A 26,893-nucleotide genomic window follows, 5' to 3' on the forward strand; every position below is an offset into this window, starting at 1 on the left:
AAAATTAACTATGGAACTGCTTGCTATGAAATCACACCAAAAAGAACACCCTATTCAATTCATAAATAGACTGCAACAAAAAAGAACCGTGATTATCTCAAGACACAAACTCGATGGACTAACTGGTCCAATTCTTGAAACTATCTCATCTCAGTTGGATAAACAAATTGTAATGATTTTAGTCGAAGGAATCAACCACCAGCTTGGAGCTCACCTACAAACGCTAGGAATCAAAGACCTCAGTGATGCAAGACAGGCTATTATCAATAAGAGTAGTGCTTATTTGAAGCATTTAGGATTTACTACTGATGTAACACAAATGAATCAAACTTTCAGTAAATCTGAAGGAAAACAAAACTCGTCAAATTCCAATCAAAATTCGCATCCGAAAAATTTCCATCAGTTTCAAAACCAAAACAATTCAAATCAAAGAAACTTTTCTCAATCTCAAAATCGTAATTTCAATTTCAATCAGAGAAATTTTTCTCAACCTCAAAATCATTTCAATCAGAGAAATTTCTCTCAGCTTCAAAATAATTTCAACAGAGGACAATCCTTTCAAAGTAGATTTCGTAATGGACAAAGTTTCCAAAATCACAACTTCAATCGTAATCCAAATGCAAACTTCAATAATAACAACCAAAATTTGAATCAAAAATCAAACGATGTGAGCATGAGAACAGTTTCCAAATTTCAAAAGTTTCCAGTTCACAATATTGAATCTTCTGAAAATGAGTTTTCCGAATTTGAAAGCATGGATGCTAGAATGAGTTCTATGGAAAATGCTGTAAGTGACCTTTGCGAGAAAATGAATCATTTTTTAGAAGTAGGCTCGAACAACAATCCAAAAACGTAGTATTAGATTTGAATACGATCTCTCTTGATTTGCCTCATATTCATTACAATGATTCACGAATTTTGATCGATACCGGTAGTAAATATAATTTCATTAAACCTCAAATGGTTTCTCCTCAGACAAAAATAATCGATTGTGATTATAAAATTCGTACACCCGCTGGTGAATCTAATGGAAAAGGTTGTGTGAATATTAATGTTAAGAATATGCTTTGTGTTGAAAAAGATGAAAAATTTTATGTGTATGATTTTAGCGATAATTATGATGTTCTTCTTGGAAAGCAAACATTGCAAGGGTTGAAAGCAGAAATTGATTTGGAGACCAATTGTCTCATAACGAAAGATTGCACGATACCACTGTTAGGAATGAGTCATATTGAAATCAACAAAGGTTGGAATGAATTGAAAATTAAAACTAATGTTTGCACTCCATCAGATAAGCTATGTGTTGTTAGTATTAAGGAATTGCAGTTGTATAATATTGTAACTGATATTGATAGGAATGGTTTTATTGAGATTGAATATTTTTCTGATTGTGACAAAACGTTGAGTATCGAAACAGTTTCTGTAGAAGAATGTGAATTGTACATGGGTGAGATGATCGATAATCCCCTCTCCATTGACGAAATCACTTCTTTATTGAGAACTGAGCATATGAACTCAGAAGAGAAAGAATGCATTATTAGTACTCTTATGAAATATCCCGAAATAATAAAATTCGAAGGTGATATATTAACTGCTACTAACTTGCTCAAGCATAAAATAGTGACTACAGACGAAGAACCTGTTTATTCAAAAAACTACCGCTATCCTATCTCATTTAGGCAGGATATTAGTAATGAAATAAACAAGTTACTCGAACAAAAGATAATAAGACCGTCTAATTCTCCGTACAACTCTCCCTTATGGGTTGTGCCGAAGAAACCTGATGCTTCAGGAAAACGCAAAGTTCGTCTTGTAGTAGATTATCGGAAATTGAACAACAAAACTAAAGATGATAGATTTCCTCTCCCGAATATTGAAGACTTGTTCTCAAAAATCGGTCGAGCAACGTACTTTTCAGCTATTGACCTTGTTTCAGGATTCCATCAAATTGAAATGGAACCCGAATCAATACCAAAAACAGCTTTTAGTAATGAAAATGGTCATTATGAGTTTCTCAGAATGCCATTTTGGTTGAAAAATGGTCCACCTCAATTTCAAAGGACAATGAACTTGATATTTTGTGATTTACCAAATGTTCTTGTATATCTTGATGATATTATTATATTTAGTGATAGCTTACAAGAGCACATGAAACACCTGAACGTTGTATTCAAACGATTGAAAACTCATCAACTAAAAATACAATTGGACAAGACCGAATTCTTTAAGAAAGAACTTCTATTTCTAGGTCACATAGTTTCGGAAAAAGGCATTCAACCTAATCCTGAAAAAGTAAAAGCAATAAAAGATTTTCCCGTTCCACAAACTACTAAACAAATAAAACAATTTTAGGTTTGGCAGGATACTACAGAAAAATGATAAAAGGATTCGCTAAAATAGCTCAACCTTTAACTAACACATTGAGAAAAACATCCACTATAAACCCAAAAGATCCTAAATTCATTGAAGCTGTCAATTTTCTGAAAGAAGCAATTACTAACGCACCAATATTGCAGTTACCTAAATTGAATGATCCATATATTTTGACAACAGACGCATCCAATGTAAGCTTAGGGGCGGTCCTTAGTCAAATGACTGACAATAAAGATCTCCCAATTTCATTCGCTTCTAGAACACTCAATCCCGCTGAACAAAATCTTTCTACTATTGAAAAAGAAATGTTGGCAATAGCTTGGGCAGTGAAACATTTCAGGCCATATTTGTATGGAAGAAAATTCACCCTAAGAACAGATCACAAGCCACTCCAATGGCTTCATTCTCTAAAAGAACCAAATGCTAAATTAATGAGATGGAAATTGTTAATGGAAGAGTATGATTACACCGTAGAATTCATAAAAGGTCGCTCAAATTGTGTTGCTGATTGTCTCTCACGGCCTTTCAATGTAAATATGATGGAAAGTAGTGATGAATTTACAGGTTTTGACGATTCAGAATTGTTCCCAGGCTTTCCCGCGGAAAATAATGCGAACAATGCCAATAACAATGATGAGTACGATGACATTGATATCAATGATCTGCTAAGATTCCATAACAATGAAGCTCCTCCGTCGGTAAATGAAAGTATATTGAATGATCTTGATGAACAATCAGGTAAAAATTCGATAGTTAATGCAAATATTGATAATATTAATGGAAATGATGTAGAAACTGGCAACGAAAACCTTGTAAATAATACTAATAATGATAATGACAATGACTCACTAATGACACAACATTCTCAAGAAAGTTCAGATGATAGAATAGGTATAATGGACGAAAATAGTATCATAAACACTGATGCAAACCAAATAGTTATTTCACGAGGTAAAGGAAAACCCCAATTCAAAAAGATCTTTAATAAAAACAGAATAATTTTCAAATACAGAGACGCACGTGACATTGGAAACAACGTAGAAGAAATACGAGAGTATTTGAAACCTGATACTGTTTACGGTATAGTATTTTCAAATAAAAGTCCATTGTTTGAAGCTCTAAAAACAGAAATTCTAAGTTCAATGACTAATGAAATTGTCAAAATAGTTCCCAACATAAAATTCCGAATCTACAAAAGAATAAACGCCGACATAACTGATGTAGATGAACAAACAATGATAATAGCTCGATGTCATGAAGACAAAAACTTCCACAGAGGAATTAACGAGAATTATAAACAAATACGTAAAAACTACTATTGGCCCGCAATGCACAAAGACGTAACAGAATTTGTAAATAAATGTGAAATCTGTTTGAAAACCAAGTATGAAAGAAACCCAATTAAAACTAAATTCAAAGTAACTCCCACACCTACTAAACCTTTCGAAAAACTTCAGATTGACACTTTCACGTATAATAATATTAAAATCCTCACAATTGTCGATTCGTTTTCTAAAAGACTTTCCGCCAACACTTTGAAATCAGTTAACAGTATCGAAATAATAAAAAATCTAAACAACTATCTTTCAGTTTTCCCAATTCCAAAATGCATTCAAACCGATAACGGATTAGAATTCAACAATGCACTATACAAACAATTCCCTGAAATAAATGGTATTGAAACTTACTTCACCACACCTTATCATCCCCAATCTCAAGGACTAATAGAAAGAACACACTCCACAATTATTGAAATTCTACAAGGACTCGAAATTAAATTCCCAAAATACAGTGTTGAACAAAAACTTCGATTAGCTTTGCGAACCTATAACAATTCGATAAAAGATCAATTCAACCTAAGCCCAAATGAACTAACTTTCGGAATTCAGAATTATTTACCAAATAATCAAGATCAGGATAATCCCGCAGTAATCACTGAAGAACTTGCTAATCAATACTTCAAAGAAATACAAGCGTTGAATGATGCCGTTTACAAGAAAATAATCGAGGAAAAAGAAAAACGAACAGAAAAATGTAACAAAAATAGAGAGGAACCACCTGAAATACCAGATAGGATATTCATCAAAAACCCGAAATTTCACAAAAATGTTCCAAGGTATAGCACAGATACTAAGGAAGGAGATAGGTTTAAACTGGAAAGAAATTTAATCAAAATCCACCCTAACAGAATGAAAAGGCCTCGTAAAAAAGTAAAAGATAATCTAATTGTTGCAGATGAAGGCAATGACCATCCTTCTGTTGTTCCTGATCCCAGCAACGTTGACGTACAGACTGACAGACTTGACAAAGACAGCAGGAATAATTCCGATTAAAATAGGACAATCTATGCTCATTAACTACACATACAAAGTTATCCATTTTACTAACGTGACTGACCTTAAAATACAATCTTTGAAATTACAGACTCATATTAATAATCTGCAAGTCGCTTACATATCCTCTGACATTATTGAATCTTTGAAGAAAATTTCACTCAACCAATATTTTAAATTAGAAATGATTTCTGAAAATAAAAATAAAAAGGTAAAACGTGGACTAATGAACGGATTAGGAAACGCCATATCATGGTTGACAGGACTTATGACTGCTGACGACAAAGAACACCTCGACAAAGTTATTGATAAAATAGAAAATAATGAATTACATCTTGTTAAAAATGAAGAACATAATTTTGAAATGAACCATGAGTTAATTAAGAAATTTAATTTCGATGTTGAGCATATTAATTCAAATAATAAAGCATTAGAAAATATTACTAACGAAACTGCCAATATTGTCGAAAATATGCAAGCTGTTGACTTAATTACTTTGACTATACAATTGTTGGATGATGAAATAAATGATGTTGTTAACTCGTTGATGTATTGCAAAGAAGGGAAACTTCATCCATCAATTTTGAGCTTTGATGATTTTCGTAGGTTAATTAATTATAAGAATTATTCATTAGCTAGTAGAGATTCCAGTATTTTATGGGAAATTAGTAATAGCACTTGTATTTTATCGAAATCTGTTATAACTTACATTATCCATTTACCGAAATTAAACGATTTATTTGAAAAATATGACCTTCTGTCTTATCCTGTTGAAATGGAATCAAATGTTCACACCATAAAATTAAAAGAAAAATCGATATCTGTGTCTCAAAACAAAAAGCTTTGGAAACTGACCAATTGTCTAAAATTCTCTTCTATTTCTTTCTGTACTTCAGGAGAAATTATACATGATAACTGTATTTTGTCTGTAGTAAATAATAAGGATTTGGATAGTTGTGTAAGAATAGAAATAATTAATGATAGACCATTTATGAATTATTTCGAAAATTGTAATTGTATTTTAGGATATAAGTTTGATCAAATTAATATCAATAATGGCACTATAAATACTCCTTCATCTTTCCTTATCAATCTGGATATCAATGATAAAATGACAGATGTAAAATTACCGTTTACTTCAGTTACCACATACGCACAAAAATTAAGTCATGTACCAAATAAAATTCATACTAAACTTATCGATTTGAAAGATGTTAGTGAACTTGATGATATTGAACCAAGAGTTTTTGATTTTATAAATTTTGAAGATTCTTTCGTCCTTAAGACACGCCACATTGTAATTTTTGTTTTAAGTACATTTATACTTCTTGTAATTTTGATAATCGTTTATTACAAATTTAAGAAGCCAACCAGTGTACTAAATTACCGAATTGATACACAAGTACCAATATCATCAACCCCTACCATAAGCTATATTGTACCACCTAGAAATTAGATCTAAGTTAGTAAACTTTAATTTGTAACTTCATTTTAATTTTTGAGTGTCCCAAATTTATTTTTCGGGACGAAAAAAACTTAAGGAGGGAGGAATTATGTAAACTTAAACAATTGATGTGCTGACTACTATTTTTGTCAATACCGCTTAGTGTCGCTCTCAGCGCGCTCATTTTAGGTAGTCTACTCCAGCCACTTGATGTGTTAACATGTATTTTTGCAAATAAAATTTATTTTTAAAAACTGAGTTTTAATGAACGTGAACGTGTTTTATATATTATATAGTATATATTTTGGAGGCTCTTTGTTTTATTGATAAGAATAAAGATAGGTTCAATATCAATACAGGAGAGTTGTTCCACTCATACAATACCAGAAATAGACAAAACCTCAGAGACGACATTCATCGAACTGGTATGTATGAGAGGGGGGTAAAGAGTGCAGGAATTCGGCTTTATAATTCATTGCCAACACGCGTAAAGGCTCTTACAGGTGAAAAGTTCAGAATTAAGGTGAGGGAGGAGTTGTTGCAGGTTTGTCCTTATTCCAGTGAGGAATTCTTTTTGCATTATGGAATGCAAAGATTCACGACTTAGATTATAATTGAAAAATCCTTATACCCCTTTCATAGGTGGTCAGTGGGATGAAAAATGGAATGAAATGAAAATGAAATTAGATGTAAAACTGAAGTGGAAGGAGCACATCAAAATCAAAAGAAAACAGCTTGATATAAAATATGTATTGGTTGCTTGGTCGCCAATCCATCCTATCTTTGGAAAACAAGATCATTCTCTACAACTAAATCTTAAAACCAATTTGTATGGTTTATAGTTAAGGTGTATGGGATCCAACTATGGGGATGTTCCTGTAAAAGTAGCATAAATAATATGATACAGAAATTTCAATATAAAGTATTAAGGAATATGGTCAACGCTTCTTGGTACATCAGAAACAATGACTTGCATAGAGATCTACGAATTCTATTAGTGTCCAGTGAGATAAGTCGATTTGCCATGCGGCTCGAGTCGAGACTCCATCATCATGTCAACCCTGAGGCAAGCCAACCACTACAGAATGAAGATCTTACCAGAAGGCTGAAGAGAAGGACGCCTTTTGAACTAGTTTAAAATCAATTTGTGATAGTGTTCGCAGACTATATCATTTTTACTGCTCTCATAATCTCAGAACTACTTGGGCCATCAATGGATGAACTGAAGTTTTATAGTTTTTCATAGTGTAAAATTTATAATGAAATGAAAATTAATGGTAAGTCTCTGAGACTAGTTTTATTTATTTATTTATACATTGATACATACAATATCATTCTCAATTATAAATGATTGGGAAAGGAACAACAGGCTTAAAGCCCAAAACTGTTCCTTTCCCAAATTTAGATAGAAATTGTCCGGAAATAGGTTATGTTTACACTTCATGATTTTTGTCCAATTCTAAGTTCAAAATATATATAAACTGGGAATTTAGAAAAGTTGAAAACCAAATTAAATAAGAATACTTCACTGAAAAATACTGTATTGATGACAATCGACATAAAGAAAACTTCTTTTCAACTGTGAAAAGTTATTCAATTTTTCAACAGTATAATAGTTGTCAGATAAGCGCTTGTAGTGGAGAGTTGTGTTCTATTTAGCTCCGTGTTTAGTGTTTGATTTCAATTAATAAGAAGAAGTGAATCACAAAAATTGTGCGAAATTTGTTAAGTCAATGTCAAGGTACAAAGTTTTTGCATAAGTATCAGTTTTGGTTATTGAACAAGTAATAAGTCATTTCAATCTATAATATTCATAGTTGAGGTTAGGTTTTAATAGCATTATTCCGAAGAAGCTATGAACTGAAGAAAGAGAATTGGACTCTGTACCGTACAATGCAGCCGTCGCTTACAGCAAGGTGAGAGAGGTGTTATCTCGTGAAATGTTTCTCCGTCGTTGTTTACGTTTGAAAGTATAGAATCTCTTATCATATAAGTCATCATACTGGTCATCCATCTGACGAGATTAGTTCATTGCTATAGGAAACTATTTAATCATTTTCCAAGCCAAATTGGTCATTCATTCATCTACGAAATAATTACTTAATATGGAAGCAAAAGTGGATGAGATTCTTAATACATTAAATAAATTAGACAGCTTAGAAGAGAAAATTGATAATATCTCAAGCAAATTCAATGAGGATTTGGAAAATCTCAAGAAAGAAGTAGAAGAGATGAAATCTCAAATGAAAATGGAGCGAGAACAAAAAGAAAACTACTATAGAAGTAGGAATGTAATAATTTTCGGTGTAAGAGGTGTTACTAATTATTGGATTCTGAGAGAAGAGATAATTAGAATGTTAACTTATGTAGGTGTCGACATCAGAAATCATGATAAAGATAAATTGAAACGACTGAACCCTACCAAAGATGACGGACCAATTAGAGTGACATTCACGTCGACTTATACTAGGAATGAAGTACTGAAGAAAAAATTCAAGTTATCGAAAGAGAAAGACTTCGAACATGTAAGAATAAAGGAGGATCTGGACATCAACATTCGCGACATCAGGAAGGAGCTCTATCCGTTTATGATTGACTGCAAAAATCAAGGGAAGAGGGTTTCTATGAAAAAGGATAAACTAATAATAGAGGGAGAAATCTTCAGCCTCGAGAAATTGAAAGAATTGAATATCAATGATAAGAAGAGAATGAGAAGTGAGGAAAATTCTCCCATTGCGAAAGATAACTACAATCCTAACAGCTTGAAACACGACAACGCAAGACTAGTGAAGAAAAAGAACACCATGGAAGCTTATATCACATCTAAAGGAAGAGACAGAAGAAATGAGGCGAGCACACAGGAGCCATCTCGATCACAATAGCAATCACGAGTTGGAGCTACAGTAAGGAATATGGATAACAAAACGAAACACGTATTTAAGGATCTTGGGAAGGACATGATAACTATTGGAAAAAACGAACAGATAGATATTAAATTATAGACATACAATTGTAGATCTCTCAGGGAGAATTGGAGAGTTGAACAACTATTAGAAGAATTAGAGAACGTGGAATGGGACATCATGGGACTCGCAGAAGTAAGAAGAGATGGCGAAATGTGTTTAATGATGGAAAATGATGTGATGCTGTATTCAAATGGAAATGGACCATCAGCTGGAACAGGATTTTTGATTAATAATATATCAAAGAAGAAAATCATAAGCTTCAAGCAATACACTCACAGAATCTCTGTTATTATTTGGAAACTTAAAAATCACTTAAAGGGGAGAATGAAAATAATACAAGTGTACGCGCCAACATCAGCATCAACCGAAGAAGAAATTGAAGAGTTATACGGAGATCTGGAAGAGGCTATGGAAAATGACTTATGCAGGTACAACATAATTATGGGTGATCTAAACGCAAAAATAGGGAAGAACGATGGAGAGAGATGTGGAAAATATGGATACGGCGACAGGAACAAACGAGGAGAGCGACTGGTTGAATATGTTGAAGGCAAAAACATGTTTATAATGAACTCATTTTTCCAGAAAAATGAAGAAAGAAAATGGACTTGGGTGAGCCCAGACGGTGCAACAAGGAATGAAATAGATTTTTTTATCGTGGATAAGAAGTGTGTTCAGGTGGATTTGGTCCAGGTGGATTTAATGTGGATACAGAAGACAAAATAAATACCGGAAGTGATCATCGACCTGTAAGAATTGAGTTAAAAGTAAAAGAAAACCGAAGAAGATATCAGGAAAAAAGATTCACAAGACTAAGTACAGACGTTTTGAAAGGTTTAGCGTTTGAGGAGAAGCTACAAATGAACTTGATTGAAGAAACGATTGATGAATTCGATGATTTAGAGATGCTTACTGTTAACTTGAAAAAAACAAAGTATATCACCTTTTCTCCGACACTAGCAGGTCAACCTGAGGACTCATTGCATTTGAAAATGCACTCTGATCCTCACTGCTTGAATGATGGGTAGAACTGTTTGTGCTAACAAATTGAAAAAGTTAATTCTATAAAATATTTAGGAGTGATGGTGGATAGATATTTGAAATGGGATACTCATATGAATTACCTATCTTCTAAACTCAAATTTCTTATTTATAGTTTCTACAAAGTAAATCAATTGAAAGACCTGGATGTAAAAAGATCAATTTATTTTGCGTATGCCCACTCGCTGTTTCAATATGCGATTGAAGCTTGGGTTGGTGCATATGATTGTCACTTTAATAAAGTCTTCACACTACAAAAGCATCTTATAAGGGCAGCACCGGGTAAACCAAGACGATACCCAAGCAAGAAACTTTTTGAAGAATTAAGCGTTCCCACACTAAGACAGATGTATGTAACTAGGTTGTTTTGCACTTAAATAAGAATAGAAGTAATCTAGAAATTAGAAATATACCGTACCAAACTCGTTCATTAGCATTAAATAATTTCAATATCAACTTAATAAAACTAGTAGTTTGTCGACACCAATTCACCTATCTTTGCAATATATTTTCAAACAAAATTCCGATAAAACTAATTAATTCAAAAATTACTAAAGCACTTATCAAGGAAATAAATGTATGGGTTGAGCAGAATATATATTTTAAAATGCCTAAATGTTAATAAATCTATTCATGATTCTTTTGAGTTTTGAATGTCTTTCTATCTTTTGTATTATTTATGAAAATTGATTAAGCACTGGGATGTGCTCACAACTGAAAATTTCATTTTTTATTGTATTCTTCATTAGTTTGCATTTAGAAGATTTAAATGTAGGCTGTATGACTTGTTTTTGGTTATCACCTGTATAATTGGTTTCAACACGAAATTATTCAATTCTTATCATTGTATTATTTATAAGAAGCATTACTATATTTATTATATAGGTATATATTTTTTCCATTTTTCAATATTGCTATAGGCTACTTCGTACTGTTTGCTTTATGAACTCACAGCTAGCGCCCAAGTTTAACTTTGCTGGCTGTGCCAAATCATTTAGATCTATTATAATTTATATTTTTATTATGCATTTTGTATGTATCATTCATGTTTTGTAACTATGTAATTTTGGCGGAATAAACATTATTATTCTTATTCTTATTCTTACAAACAAATTGACAAACGCTCTTAGAAAAACAAGACAAATGCTAGGCAAAGAAAAAGAGAACAAGAAAAGGAAATTACCAAGGGAAATAAGTAAATTACTGGAGAAAAGAAGGAAACTGAAACGATTTGGAAGAGAAAAGATTGAATTCAGCGAAACCTCAAAGCTTATAAGGAGAAAATGGAACGAATGGACAAACAGGAGGAAAATATCTGATTTGGAAGAGACTATCAAGCTCGGCAATAGCATCAAGCAATTCAATAGGCTACAGCAACTTGGTAGAAACACGATGATTGCTATGAAGAATGAAGGTGGAATCGAAGTGAGAGAAATAGAAGGAATATTAGGAATCATCTGTGATTTTTATCAGAAGCTCTACCATGCCGATGGATGTGAAGAGGACGTTTTTGGTTCAGGAAGTGAAAAACAGCAGAGGAACGAAGGTGAATATGAAGAATACCCGCCTATTATGGAAACCGAGGTGAAGCGAGCAGTTGATCGCCTAAAGGAAGGGAAAGCAGGCGGCCCGGATGGAATCACCAACGAACAACTGAAAGCAGGCGGAAATGCTGTCATCGAAATATTGACAAAGCTATACAATACATGTCTCAGGTGCGCCAGAGTTCCAGAAATATGGTTAAAAGCCAGCCTGATACTGCTTTTGAAGAAAGGTGATAGGAAGGAAATTGAGAACTATCGGCCGATAAGTCTTCTATCCAGTATATATATAAAGTATTTATATCGGTTATAACGCATCGGATAGACAATTACCTCACTGAATCAACTTCTGTCGATCAAACTGGCTTCAAGAAGAACTTCTCAACCCTGGACAACATACTTGTATTGCTGGAGCTGATAAGGAACTCGAAAGACTATAAATTCCCTCTGGTTCTGCTATTTATAGATTTTGAGAAAGCGTTCGACAGTGTCACAACAAAATCCGTATTAGAAACACTCTCTGGACTTGGTGTAAGTGGGAAATATCTAGATTTATTCAAGTTCATCTATGACAGAATGAAAATCGAGTTTAAATTGAGAGGAAAAGGAAAAGTCGTGGAAGTGAGAAGAGGATTTAGGCAAGGCGACATTCCATCAGCCAAAATATTCAACGCAGTCCTTGAAACATGCTTCAGAAATCTGAATTGGAATGAGAGTGGAATAAATGTCAATGGTAGAAAATTGAACACCTTGAAATTTGCAGATGATGTTGTGCTAATTGGAAGTAGCACAGAAGAAGTTCGCTACATGCTGATGGACCTAATCGCAGAGACAAAGAAAATTGGACTGAAGGTGAATTTTAACAAGTCGAAAGTCATGACATTCAACTGCGAAGAAGAGGATATAACACTGGAGGAAGAAATAATAGAAAATGTTGAAAATGTTATCTAGTTGGGGCAGAAGATTGGAAGAGACAGTCAATGGGGAGATATCACCCGGAGAGTTGCGTTGGGCTGGTCAATGTTCAATCGATTCAAGTACCTGTTTCGATCAAAAATCGACATGAATTGGAAAATAAAATTATTCCAAATGTGCGTCATTCCGGTAATATTGTACGGTTGTGAAACTTGGACACTGAATGAGAAATTGATAAAGAAGCTTAGAACTACTGTGAGAGCGATGGAAAGGATAATGATTGGGGTGACAAGGAAGAACAGGAAAAGAAATACATGGGTCAGGAATGAGACGAAAATTGACGATATTGGCGGAACAATTGTAGAAAGAAAATGGAATTGGGCTGGCCATATAGCTCGAACAAGAGACGAAAGATGGACGAGAGGAATATTGGACTGGTACCCACGAACAAGGAAACGGAGCAGAGGAAGACCAAATTACCGATGCGACGAGGAGTTCCGACGAGTATGCGGCGGAGCAACCTGGAAAAGAGTCGCACAAGAAAGACAGGAGTGGGAGAGGATGAAAAACGTCTTCAAGGAGGTCTGGCTCTACAGGCAATGAACGAAGGACAATCAATTAATCCTAAAAATAGAATACCCCAGCAGCTGCTGAATTGCCAAGAATGAAAACAATAAAATATGTATGCAGAATGTAAATAATTTGTAAATTTTTGCAATAAAAGGGTTATTTATTTATAATATTGTTCTCTTCAAATGTTATGTGTATTGTGTCATTATTAAGAATTCCAAAGTCAGTAACCAAAAGGTTTTTCTAATGAAAATGTATTATTGGATCATGAAAACATATAGATAACTATTTTGTTGGTGAATTTAATATATTTGAGATAGAATTGATCATTATTAACAAGGAATAACAATTAATATCAGACTGGGATAACTTGAATCACAGCTATCTACTATTGATGGAAGGCGATAGAATAATGAACATGACATGCAACAATGCGGTCCCCTATCAACTCCATTGACTTTATAATGTGAATCTCACTATTTCAATTACTAGCAACTATTGAGTAGCCCAGTAAAAATACAAGGATATGAATTTCCAATCGTATTGTTTTTAATATGATCTATTGGACAAAAATATATCTTGAGGACCATGGATAGAAAACCAAGACTATTCAGCCCCTTGCAATTCTATTCATAGAATGGAAACTTCTGCCCCTTAGAGCTTGTTCACATGACAACGATTTACGTTCGGTTGTCGCTCGATTGGCAAATTGCTCAGTTTGCCAGCCTCGTATACATGACAGCGATTCATGAGCGGTTTGCGCTTGGTTAAGGGTATTGCTTATGATAAATAATTACTACAACATCTATGTACTCAATCTTTATCACTAAATTACTCTAATATTACTGCTTCTTACATTATTCATATTACTGTGTGTTGAATGTTATCATGCTGGTTTTATTTTTAAAAAAATCAAATTCATTATGAGTATATTTACCTAAGGCTGTTTCTTGCTCCTATGAACTTCTGCTCTCTGAAAAAATGTCTGTTATCTCCTGCCAAGCAGACCTTTTCAGAACTCTATTCCTGTAATCCGAGCACTCCATGTCCCAAATGCACTTTATTTTCGCCACTTCATCGATAAACAATTCAGTGTCAAAGGATTCTAGACCTACTTCCATATTTCTACTATGAACTATTTGAAACTAAACTGAACTAGATACTACTATGAACTATGATAATCTACGAGCTAACTTAAACTGAACTAGATACTAATATGAACTATGATCCTCTACAAACTAACTCAAACTGAACTAACTGGAATAAAAATTGAAATAGAATGAAATTTTAATTGAACTGAAATAGTAATAGAATGTGTACTATGTGAACTGCTCTGCTCGAAACCACTTGGTTAACAGAAGACATGTGTACGCTCTCATGCCTGCTCTAGTATATCGAACCGCCCGGCAAACGAGCGACAACCGAGCGGTTGGACTGGAAACTTCAACCGCCGCGATTCGCTGGCGACTGCTCAAGCCGAGCGCTGCATGTGTACGGCACCATGTCTTTCCCTATACCTGGGAACCGCTCGGTTGGTCAACCGCGCGACAAACGAGCGTAAATCGCTGTCATGTAAACAAGCTCTTAAATATTTGTACTTTTTTAAATTCTAATAATTTTATTTTTTATAAGTGGGCAAATGAAGACAGCAGACAGTGAATTTAGATCATTTAGACCTAGACCACAGAAGGAGATTTGTAAGCGATTCTGCCTGTTCATAGCCCCATAATATTATTCAACATAATTTATTACACATTCAGTTGAGGAAGAGAAACTTCCCATAAGGTTTGAGTTTCTGTTGAAGGAGTGGCTATTGGAAAACTTGATGTGGAAAAATATGGTTTGCTGATTTGAGATGAAAGGCGTCAATAATAAAGAAAATATAAATTATGGCCTTACTTGAAAGTGCATTGTTCTTTTCCTTGTTGTTGTACATTTTGATTGTATTCTGTGTAAAACTTGGCGATTCAGGTTTGAGAGTTTTTTAATAGAGAGTTGAAAAACGTTTGTGTATAGTTTATGACTACTGTTTATTATTAATACCTTGGCATAGAGCATTTTGCGTTTGATATTCACCACAATTTGATTATTTACTTTTAACTAGAATAAGTGAGTTGTGTAAAAATAGTTTTACCGTAGGCTAATTAATTTCTCGATACAAGTATATATTATTTTAATTTTATAATATGCATGGGAGATTATATTGGTATTAGGTGGAAACTCCCATGAATGAATCCTCAGCAGTACCTAATTTCTCAAAAAGTATTTCTATTATTTTGATACTATTATACGATTTAAAATATTGCCATGAATTGAGTGTATTAGTTAGAATAGAATAGAATAGAATAGAATTTTATTGGTCATAAAATATTCACATGAATACATGGACTTCGTCAATTTTTTAACACTAAAGTGAGTCAAAACAAACACAAAAACACTAAGATCAGTCAGTATCAGAACAATAAAATAACACATGAATCACATAAAACGATTCCAATCTATTCTAATAGTCCAGGCGCTGGCTTACATTGAGCATACATGAGAGAGGCAGAGAATTTGACTTCGGATTATTGTTAGGGAGTCTTTAGTGTATATGAAACTCCATGTCGTCACGTCCCAGGGTGGTCGACAGCTTGGGGGAGAGGGGGGTAAGTTGTAAAAAACGCGCGTTTATAAAATCGCCTGTCCTGCAGTTACTATTCATAGTACAGCTTTTATTTTTTCTCAATATTATGTACACATAACTGGCTTTCAATGTGGTCCTATACATTTTTGCGATAAACCGCATAGTTTTTCCGTAAAAAAATAAAATATCTAGAAAAATGTATTTCTTTATCACGGACTTTTTATTTCTTTAAATCTCTGTCAACATCTGATGGATATTTGAAAAAAAAACTCTTAATCTCACTTGGCCCATGAAATTGTAAGTGAAACTAGTTGTGGATTTGACTAAATCCCTAAATATCGTTGACAAATTCGCATAATGATGACATGGCTCTCCTGAATTCACTCCTACTTCACTTTTCAAAACTTCAAAACGCTGCAAGATTATGGAAACTTTGTGATGAGAAGAGTTATGAAAATTCTCAATAAAGATGGAGTGATACAGGTGGACATAGCTTTTCATGTCTATGGTCTAAAATCAAACAAAGGTAGTGAACATATTAGAAGCAGCAGAGTAAAAGAATCACTCCAATAATATGCTCTCTAAACCATCGAGACTTGATTTCTAAATCTGTGGCAGAGATTTATTAATGTGACATGCAAGAATCTATAAAGGAATAATCCATACGTTAGCTACGTGCAGGAATACATACATTCATTCATGTGTGGATAAAATTACAAATCATATAAATATGTTTGGGAAAGAATAACAGGCATGGCCCAAAACTATTCGAATCCCAAATTTTGATACTGAATAACTTATTACCATTTCAAAACAGTCTGAACGGGAATACCATAATGGATGAATCAATCAAAAGTTAGTGAAATATCATTATAATAATACTGTTAGAAATAATATGAATGAATGTTTAAATTTTCATTTCATTTTGATTTGACACATATCTATTATTATTTTGGGTATAATTTTTCAAAAGTTCACGACAAACTGAAGATTCACGAAAGATTAACATTTTCATACTAAACATAATCATTATGATAATGAATGAATGTTGATTTCCATTTCCACCATGAAGAACTAAGAAATACCACAAATATTTCTTGGAAATTAACTGACCACTATATCAAGTAAGCGTGACCAGTGTGCAATTAATAATATAATTTAGCCTGCAGCGCATCACAATAAATTAATTTGAGATAAAAACAATAGAACATAAACATATATAAATATTATCTTTATTCTATCCTAATATATTTCTTGAAACCAAAGTTTCGTTAATTTCAAACAGTCATTTCTTAGTTTCCTTGCAGAATGAGATGAAGTTTATAATTTTGACCATAATTAGTATTATTATGATGAGAATTATCAATTATTAAGGCTTGAGAGTTGAAAAATCGTGTTCAGCGACCGAAAATACAAAAGATAGCGTCCCTGAAATACATAGTTTGAATGCATAGACTAGTAGGAGCGATGCGATAGACAGGCCATTACGCGCATTAATCATGAGGGAGGACCGCGCCGCAGCGTAACAGTGCTACTTATCCCCCTCCCACCGCCGCAACTATGATCGTAACCCCCAAACTAGGCTATATATATCATTGGATTCAGCAAGAAACGGCCTACAACGTTTATTGGGAGCCTTTTCCTTCAAGTCGGCTAATTACTTGAATATTCGAGAAATAACAAAAAGTCCATAATAAAGAAATACATTTTTCTAGATATTTTATTTTTTTACGGAAAAACTATGCGGTTTATCGCAAAAATGTATAGGACCACATTGAAAGCCAGTTATGTGTAGATAATATTGAGAAAAAAATAAAAGCTGTTCTATGAATAGTAACTGCAGGACAGGCGATTTTATAAACGCGCGTTTTTTACAACTTACCCTCCTCCCCCCCAAGCTGTCGACCACCCTGGGACGTGACGACATCGAGTTTCATATACACTAAAGACCCCCTAACAATAATCCGAAGTCAAATTCTCTGCCTTTCTCATGTATGCTCAATGTAAGCCAGCGCCTGGACTATAAAATAGTCATGTTCGGTGTACAAACATTCATCAACTGCTTTCAATACCTTTTTAAAATTGTGTGCATGTGAGTTCCTTCAAGTGGTCAGGTGTGGAGTTATATAATTTGATAGATGTGAAGTGCCAGTTTCTTTGTGATTTAGTGTGACTGTACAACGGAATTCTAAGTTTGTGTCTATTTCTTGTATTTAAACTATGGAAGCTATTAGAATCATACTTATTCAAATTGCCTCGTACATAACATAATATTTTTAAGACATATAACGACGGCAACGTCAGGATACCTAGGTGAATGAAATAAGGTCTACAATGTGCATTATATGGTAGCTTGCATATTATTCTTATTGCTATCTTTTGAAGAACAAAAATTGATTTGGCGTTTACACTGTTTGCCCAAAGCATTATTCCGTAAGAAAGGAGACTCTGGATGTGTGCATAGTAAATATTCACTAGTACAGACACATCCACAGTTACACAGTCTCCGTAACATATACAATCCTTTCGCCATCCTACCTGACAAATAGTCAATGTGTGCATCCCACGACAGACAAGGGTCAATAAAAACACCTAAAAACTTCAATGGAGTCTCACCCTTAACCTTTCTGAATGCAAGGTTAATGTCAGCGGTTTTATTATCATTGAGAGAAAGATTATTTGCAGCACACCAATCTTTTAGAACCAAATAACTTTGATTCCTCTCACTTTCAAGATCATGCTTGGAGGGGCAATTTATTTTTAAGCCAAAATCATCTGCAAATAGGTACCCATCTTTACTATTGCTATCCATATTTATTGGCAAATCATTTATATAAATATTAAATAGAATGGGTCCTAAGATAGAGCCTTGAGGCACGCCGTAATCAACTAGTCTACCATTGGACAGGACGCCATCTTTGTAAACAAATTGATTCCTGCTACTTAATTGATTATAGGACAATCAATAAAAGTTGAACTGCACTTCGAGTAAAACCATAAAAATTCAGTTTATCACCTAAAATCTTGTGCTGCACAGTATCAAAGGCTTTGGAAAAATCGTATGACCTTAGACCAACAGAATCACCACTCTCCAAGTTGCTAATTACACCACTAACCACATTAAGTATGGGATCATTAGTGCTTCTTCCAGACCGGAAACCAAATTGTTTTTCAGAGAAAATGTTGTTGGACTCAAAATAGATTGACATTTGTTCATACATTAGTCTCAAATACCTTTGAAAATACAGGAACAATAGCAATCGGTCTGAAATTACCTTTCTCTTTCCTTGATCGCTTCTTATGAAGAGGTGAAACTTCAACATTTTTTAGCTCCTCTGGATAAGTGCCAGTAGCAACAACACATTCATTGAACAAGTAAGCCAACACTTCACATATATTAACAGCTGCTATTTTTAAGATTAAAGAATTTAAACCATAAATATCCAGACACTTACTATTACTCAATTTTAAAATAGTGTCAAATACTTTCTCTACAGTTAAAGGCTTGAATGAAAAAGGTACACTAGGCTGTTGCAATTTGCTAAAATAGAAAGTTGAATCATTAACACTGACAGGTATATCTCTGCTTATCAGAGTAACAGAATCCACAAAAAATTCATTGAATTCATCAGAAGTGACATCAACGGGAGTCTGGGATCTGGCCGCATTATTAGCACTGCCGGTGAGACCATTAACAATTCTCCACACTGTTTTATTCTTATTGATGGATCTACTTATTATTTTATTATGATATTCAATTCTTGTCTTTTTAGTTTCTATCCTGTATGATTTTCTAGCCTCTTTATATGTGGTGAGAATTGCTGGTGTTCTGTAAGTTTTATATGAATGATACAGCCCATCACATTTAACTTTTTAATTTTTTAAGATTGTCATCATACCACTCGTTATTTGGCTTGACTTTGTGTACTTGACTTAGCAGTACCTAATTTCTCAAAAAGTATTTCTATTATTTTGATACTATTATAAGATTTAAAATATTGTCATAAATTGAGGATATATTATTCTATATAGGAGGACCTCCTACTTACAGGAGGTTAATAATTGATAATGTACCATGACATGACGACTGTTGAGATGATATCTGGGCGTGATGCGTTCGAGACTGTGCAAGAAGGCCATGCCACGCGCGACGTCGACAGCAAAGCGTAGCGCCTGAGCCGAGTCGACGACGACGCCGGTGCCCTCATGCAGCAGCTGGTAGAGGGAGCCCCAAGGCATATGCTGGTTGATCACCACCAGGTTGGGTGGCGAGTTGCAGCACCCTATCACCGGCAGTACGTTCGGGTGCGAGAAGATCCTGTCAAACCAGCGCTATTAGTCCAGTCAAGCCCACAACCAATTTCTGCAGGCAAAATTTCCTTATGCTAGATACAGAGTGGCCGAAAAGTTATGACTGTAATGAAATTTTGATCCTTGAGGTGTCGTCATGCATGCCTCTCCACTAGGAAATAATGGAATGAAGTGCATCTAACGGGTGATTCTCATAGAACATGATCTTATTTATGAACTTGAATCATTGTGCGAAATCTCAATGTGAGGAGAATGAAGTTGGTCATGATGCTGCAAGCTGAAAATTAGGTGTTTTTCAAAATACATGGAGCATTGTTTTTACCTAGAAATCTATTCGCACAAAAAGTTATGCCCAAAGAATTTTGAATTATACATTTGAATTGTGACAATTGGAAGATATTGTTGATTAAAAACTAAAATTTATAAAAATTGTTTTTTCTTAAAATTTTACACTTTTTAGAAAAATCGTAACTCAGTACTCATTGAAGACAAAGAGTTCCGATTGATCTCATTTTATTCAGAATTTCATAATCTAAAAAACGTGATAACGAATTTTTCTGTCCGATGACTGGATTTGACGGAAATAGCTGAAAACTAGAAAATGAACCGAAAATACGAGGTTCTTGGGCCACTCACCTGTATCTAGCACAAGGAAACTTTGCATGAAAAATTGGTTCTGGACTTCTCTTATGTATCCAAACAATATATTGGAAAATCAGAACTACGAAAGGCCTATATAGAGCAAGCACCGATGTATATAGTCAGTGGACTAATAATACACACACATACTACACTATAGTACAACATTTACATAGAGTGAGATATTCACCTTATTTAGTCAGTTGGCATGATAGGGGGTATTCCGTTTCCGTGTTAGCAAGGTTACCACTTCCGTTTACACTGCCTTCTATCGTACATAATTTGAGATTCAAGTTATTCCGGAAAATCTGATCTGCTATTGATTGTAGATTCTTGTTAATAATGATCAATTGAATCTGGAATATATTTTAGTCAAGAAAATATAATTTTCTCCATGATTCAATAATAAAACTTTATTGAATATTAATTTTAAAAAGTATTTTCCATGAATAGTAAATTTTATAATTGGAATGATATATTTTTGTAGTTTATCATATTTCTTCATAGTGGAAATCGTTTTTTATTTCATGGTTTTTATTAATTATTCATCTTTCTGTACGGAACTTATACTGTATGTAGCTTTCATATACAGAGTGTTTCCGAACTCCCTACCAATATTCTAGGGCATTGTTCCTGAGTACGAAACATTTATGGATATCATTCTCAAACTCTCCGAAAGTCCTTAGTTACTCACACAGCCGCCATTTTTATTTTTTCACTTACAATTTTTTCTAAATATACGGCTGAAGATACGGAAGTGAAACTTTGCATAATCATTTATGACAACTAATAATAATAACAAATGAATTTTATTTCCATTAATCAAGCAATCTAATCAATAAAATGTATTCAGTTATTTCACGTATGGAAATACGACACCTTCCATGTCTGTTTTGTATCTCTTAAGCTGGGTTTACACCAAAGTTATTAAAAAAATGTTAATAACTTAATCCTTATAGATTCTATTAGATTGAACGGAACTTGACATTCACATATGTTCATCATGTGTATAATAAGATATGTTCAAACTAATAGTATCTATAAGAATTAGGTTGATAACATTTTGCTATTAACTTTGGTGTGAACGCAGCTAAAAAAGCTTAAAGCTGCGTTTACTCCAAAGTTATTAACAAAATGTTTATTTTTCCGTTCTTATCGATTCTATTAGATTGAACATAACTTATCATACACATGATGTGCACATGTGTTTGTCAAGCTCTGTTTAATCTAATAAAATCTATAAGGACCGAAAAATAAACATTTTGTTAATAACGTTGGTGTAAACGCAGCTTTAAATCTCCAAACATGTGAGAGAAAATGTTTTTTGCTTCTTCTATAACTCTAGTTAATAGGTTTCTGAATTTTCTGTAATATTGTTGTAGTTGCAAATTTGATGTATTATATCTGCTGATCGTTTAAACCCGAAATGCAACACATTAGAATGAATGCGACCATGTCAAGTCAACAAGTAATCGTGGATTAGCGTAGATGGTGCATATCATGATATGACCCTAATGCCCATATCCATTGGCACCATCTCGGTTTAAACAAAAATAGATCATCTTTTGGTTTAATCCTAGAATGAAACACATTAAATAAATGCGAATAAGTCAAAAAATCATTGACATATTATTCAAGAACTAACCATAAAACGAAATAATAAACAATGTCAAAGTAACTTATTGAGCTCATCTATAGTCTATAACATAATAAAGGAAAGAATCGTCTTAAACATGTACGGGATAGGAAATAGACGAATGACGCATTATCACGCCTGAACTACTGAACTGATTAACTTGAAATTTTGCATTAAGATTCTGAATCGAAGGTTGCGGGTTTGAGATATATCAAACCCATTTTTTGCAGGTAATTTTCAACTCTTGCAAAGATTATCCATCCAATTTTGAACAATGTAATAAATAATTATTGCATCTAATTTTGAACAGAATGACAAATAATTATTCAATTTTTTATGTTTCCTGGACATAAGGAGATTGCATTTTACAACAACAAAATTTCCCCAGTGCAAAGCACGGGATACATGCTGAACAATAATAAATGAGTTCATCAATATACTGTATTTTGGGAACTCTGTATTTCTTCAGATACTTCTCAAAATAAGGGAGTTTTTTGCCGGACTACGTAAAACAGAGTATCTCTGTATTGCGAGTTCTCTGTATTTTTGTGGAAGAAAGGACTCTCATTAACTTAACTTCAGCAACAACACCTTATAATTCTATATAAGTGTGAAAGTAAATATATTTAATTTATCTAAAAAAATACTAATATGATAACTGTTTCATCACTTAAATTTGGAAGAAAACATAACACAAGGATTGCCTTAGTATTTTATCTAACATTGTCTCGATATCAGTGTTGTTTGTTACATAAATAAAATGAATGGTAGGCTATTATTAAAATAATATTTCAACAATTATCATTGTATAAGTGGGAGAGGGGCCTCTTATTAACTTGACTTCACCCAAAACACCTATAACTCAATGTAAGTGTGAAAGTAGAGACGTTTCAATAATGAATAATAGTGGTTTCTTCAGGGACATTCCTGAGCCATTGACTCGGGTGACCCGGAGCCCAACAAGATGGCGGTTGAACTGAGACAGACTAGTGATCCCATGGAACGACAACCAGACATCGACCGGTAGATGCAGATCGGCGCGTACTTTTGAATATTTAAATAGAAGACTAAGAAGAAGTAGGGTGTCTCGGGTCACCCGAGTCAGTGTATCCCTGAATGCAACCATTATGTAGTGAGGCTAGTCATACCTGAGCTTGGGGAACTCCTCGTTGAAGTCCCTTGAGACGCGCGGCGTGCACTCCCTGACGGCGAGTATCTTGGCGACAATCTCGTTCTTCTGCCAGCGACCGCGCCACGTCTCTCCGCTGGGTGTGGCCGCGATTCGCGTGTGCAGCGACAGGTCGGCGATGTTGATGCCCTTGTGGCGCGATAGTGTTGCATCACCTCACATCAAACATTATCAACTCACGTTTACAGACTCAAGTCAATTTTCAACACAGCTAATCATCAATACTAAAAGCATTACGGCTGATTCGATAAATATTATATTGTACATTTTAGAATGTAATATAAGAAAAGTGATGTTGCTACGTATAAATCTACTATGGCCTCCCAAGCTTATTAGAAAACTTTCGAAAGCAAAATATCTCAGTGTTAGATAGATAGATATTTAATTCATTTACAGTGCACTTACTATTACACAAGCACACAGTTGAACGTCATCAAATTAATATAAATATAAATACAGCCTAGTAAAATCTACTAATTCCCTCAAGTATCCTCCTGTACCATGTTATTAAAAGTATGTCATCTGCTAAAAGAGGGCTGTTCAAAGTTGTCTTATTTTATTTTGAGTCTTTGATTTGAACCAATACTAATTTTGCATTTGCTTTATTCAAGCGAAAACGTTTAAAAAATTCATCCCCGAAATTGAAATGATTAGTTCTTTGCCTAATATGTCTCACTTTTCTTTGATGAAAGCCTTTTATGATACTATCCTGATTTGGATACTATTGAAAATCAGAATGATTGATTTATCGTGTCACATAGAACATTATTTTCGAGATAATTGATAGGAATTCATTCATCAATAGCGGATCATTTTGACAAACAGTTTCTCTTATTATAGATATCACTGTATCACATAAATTAGATCACGGAAGAAACTTACGACTTCTCGTTTTCAGTCCAAGCCAGCTCTGATCTTTGAAATTCACTTTCTTCAAATCTTGGCCCGATTCCAATGCTAAATCTGAAAGAAAACATGCAATAGCCGTTAGTTCCGTACAAATCAGATTAGTCATAGAAAAATATTTACCTGTGCATGGCATGAAAAGAAGCTGAGCTTGAATAAATATTGACTTAATTCCAGTGCATTTTGAAAATAAATCTTATTGTAGATAATGCCTCTATTTGAAAATATTAAATCAAGAAATCAGTTTGTCTTAGTCGTATGTTATTGAAAAGCAATAGAATCGTTATTGCAATTGAAAACATAATTGATGATATACTAGATTTGTATAAATTAAAAGGATATGTTTTCTTGTTCACTGTACAATTAAAAATAATTTAAATTGATCTAGTCAATTACGATCTTGATTAATTTTAATTCAGTTAATTTGCTTTACTAGGAACTAATATGCAATAGTTCATTACTCTTGGCTCTTTATTTTCATTAGTCGGCTAACTCTGTTAGTTCTGAATGACTTTTTGTTGTTGGTTTTTGCTTCTTTCATAATAAATTCTGCTGCATGAGTGTGTATTGTAATAACAATTTTGAAATGATTGTTCAGCGACTCTTATTACACATTATAAGCATGTTAAGCTTATATGAACAAATAAGCATGTCGGTTTTCCACATGCTCAACAGAAAATTACATGAAGAACAGTACTCAAAATCAAATTATGACGAACACAAGTAACCTCTCGGAAAGATTCTAGTGCTTTGGTGATAGATAAACAATTATACTCCCTTTTATAAATACAGCCTAAATTTAGTTTTCCTTTCTTCTATAAAATTAATATTGACGTAGGCTCACCTTCTAGTCGCTTGGCAAGTGGTCCCCTTGCTTTATCGAGGGGCGTATCTCCATCCTTGTTGGCCAGTGAGGCATGAGCACCGTGACCGATCAGATCCTCTGCTATTGGCTGGCAGCCCCAGAAACACGCGTAATGCAGCGGCGTATTACCATGCTCGTTGGTAAAGTTTATGTCCGCACGGTTTCGAAGCAACTGCAGAAATATAGAGGTTTTCTATTATTTACTTTTTGTACTTGAATAACATATCAGACTGGGTTATTTAAAGGGGTAGGTGGAAGAATGTGATAAGTAACATTTGAAATAATGACTTCAACGTTTTTTAACTGGAGGTTTTTATTTACAGACTGAATTTAGGTCATGTAAATTGGTAAAATAGATATACGTATTTCTCCTAGAAATACTCTGAATGAAATCGGTTCCTTTCACTACTTTTATTATAATAAATGGGCTTGGCTTGAATACCTTTGGGTTTATCTTGGATTTACTCATTATTTATTACGTTGTACACAACTGTTTTTGTTATTCATTGTCACACTATTCTCAACAAACTCAATCTATATTTTTCCTTTTGGAGCAATTTAAAATTAATATTATAACTGTATTAAAAAAAAAGACTGACTGACAGTCTAATAAAGAGACCGACAATAATCTGATGAAAGTGATATGAGCAGCGGTTGGAGTGGATGAAGGTTGTTGATTTCGTCAGTGATTTGGGAGGAGAAGATTGATCATCAATGGATGTAGGTGGTAGGCGCACCACTAACCACCATTATCCATCAAAATATGCTGTTTAGACTGCACTTAACACCTACATGAAACATGAAATCTCAGCTATTATTCACATTAGAGAATTTTGGATCTGTGGAATTTGTAGAGCGGCACTTATAATCATTATCCATGTAAAAATCTAATTTTCTCAAAAAATGTTACTTATCGCCTTAATCCACCTACCCCTTCAGTTTATTTCAATTGAATATTATGATAAAACTTCTCTTTATTTATTTAAACGTATTATTAGACGTGAATCATTATTTTTTACGGGGTCAATTTCGTTATATAGGCTATTTCACTCTACGACTGAACTATAATCAAAATTACATTGCAACATTATAAACACCTTACAACATTATAGATCAAATTGAATATTTTTAATTTCCATTATTTGCACTGATAATGATAAGAATAAAACTATGATAATATTATATACTGATATAAGAATATTAGTACTGCTTAGAAGCCAAGTTTGTGATTTAACTAGCCTACATTTTTTATTAATTGTATTTTTTGTACTATCTTTTCTGTTTTTTCGATAAATCAATAAATACTTGATGACTAGACTAATGTTGATACTAGACTAAAAAACTAGACTTGTATCTTGATTATGAAAATTCATTATGAAATAATTGAAAAATATAATTTCTTGCTTGATAGAATATAATTATTTTTAACGAGAATGAACGTTTAATATTCAATAACATCAATAAACCCGCATCAGTTACCCTCCATAGAAGGCATTGACAAGACGGCAGAGGATCGGCAACGTTGTTCTCCTATCTTT

The 26,893-nt window shown here is 33.7% G+C and overlaps 1 protein-coding gene across 2 annotated transcripts in view; it reads right to left on the reverse strand.

Moving 5' to 3' along the window:
• Positions 1-26,893, reverse strand: part of LOC111056781 (integrin-linked protein kinase) — a 138,203-nt gene that overhangs the window by 16,411 nt on the left and 94,899 nt on the right. For both annotated transcript variants that reach the window (XM_039430703.1, XM_039430704.1), the window contains exons 4-7: positions 25,335-25,527; positions 24,467-24,547; positions 23,544-23,739; positions 19,884-20,127 (exon numbers count right to left, since the gene is read on the reverse strand). In XM_039430703.1, the coding sequence (XP_039286637.1) occupies positions 19,884-20,127; positions 23,544-23,739; positions 24,467-24,547; positions 25,335-25,527 (714 nt within the window). The remainder of the gene's footprint in view (positions 1-19,883; positions 20,128-23,543; positions 23,740-24,466; positions 24,548-25,334; positions 25,528-26,893) is intronic.

Source organism: Nilaparvata lugens, chromosome 6, assembly GCF_014356525.2.
Source record: "Nilaparvata lugens isolate BPH chromosome 6, ASM1435652v1, whole genome shotgun sequence".
Taxonomy (NCBI): Eukaryota; Metazoa; Arthropoda; class Insecta; order Hemiptera; family Delphacidae; genus Nilaparvata; species Nilaparvata lugens.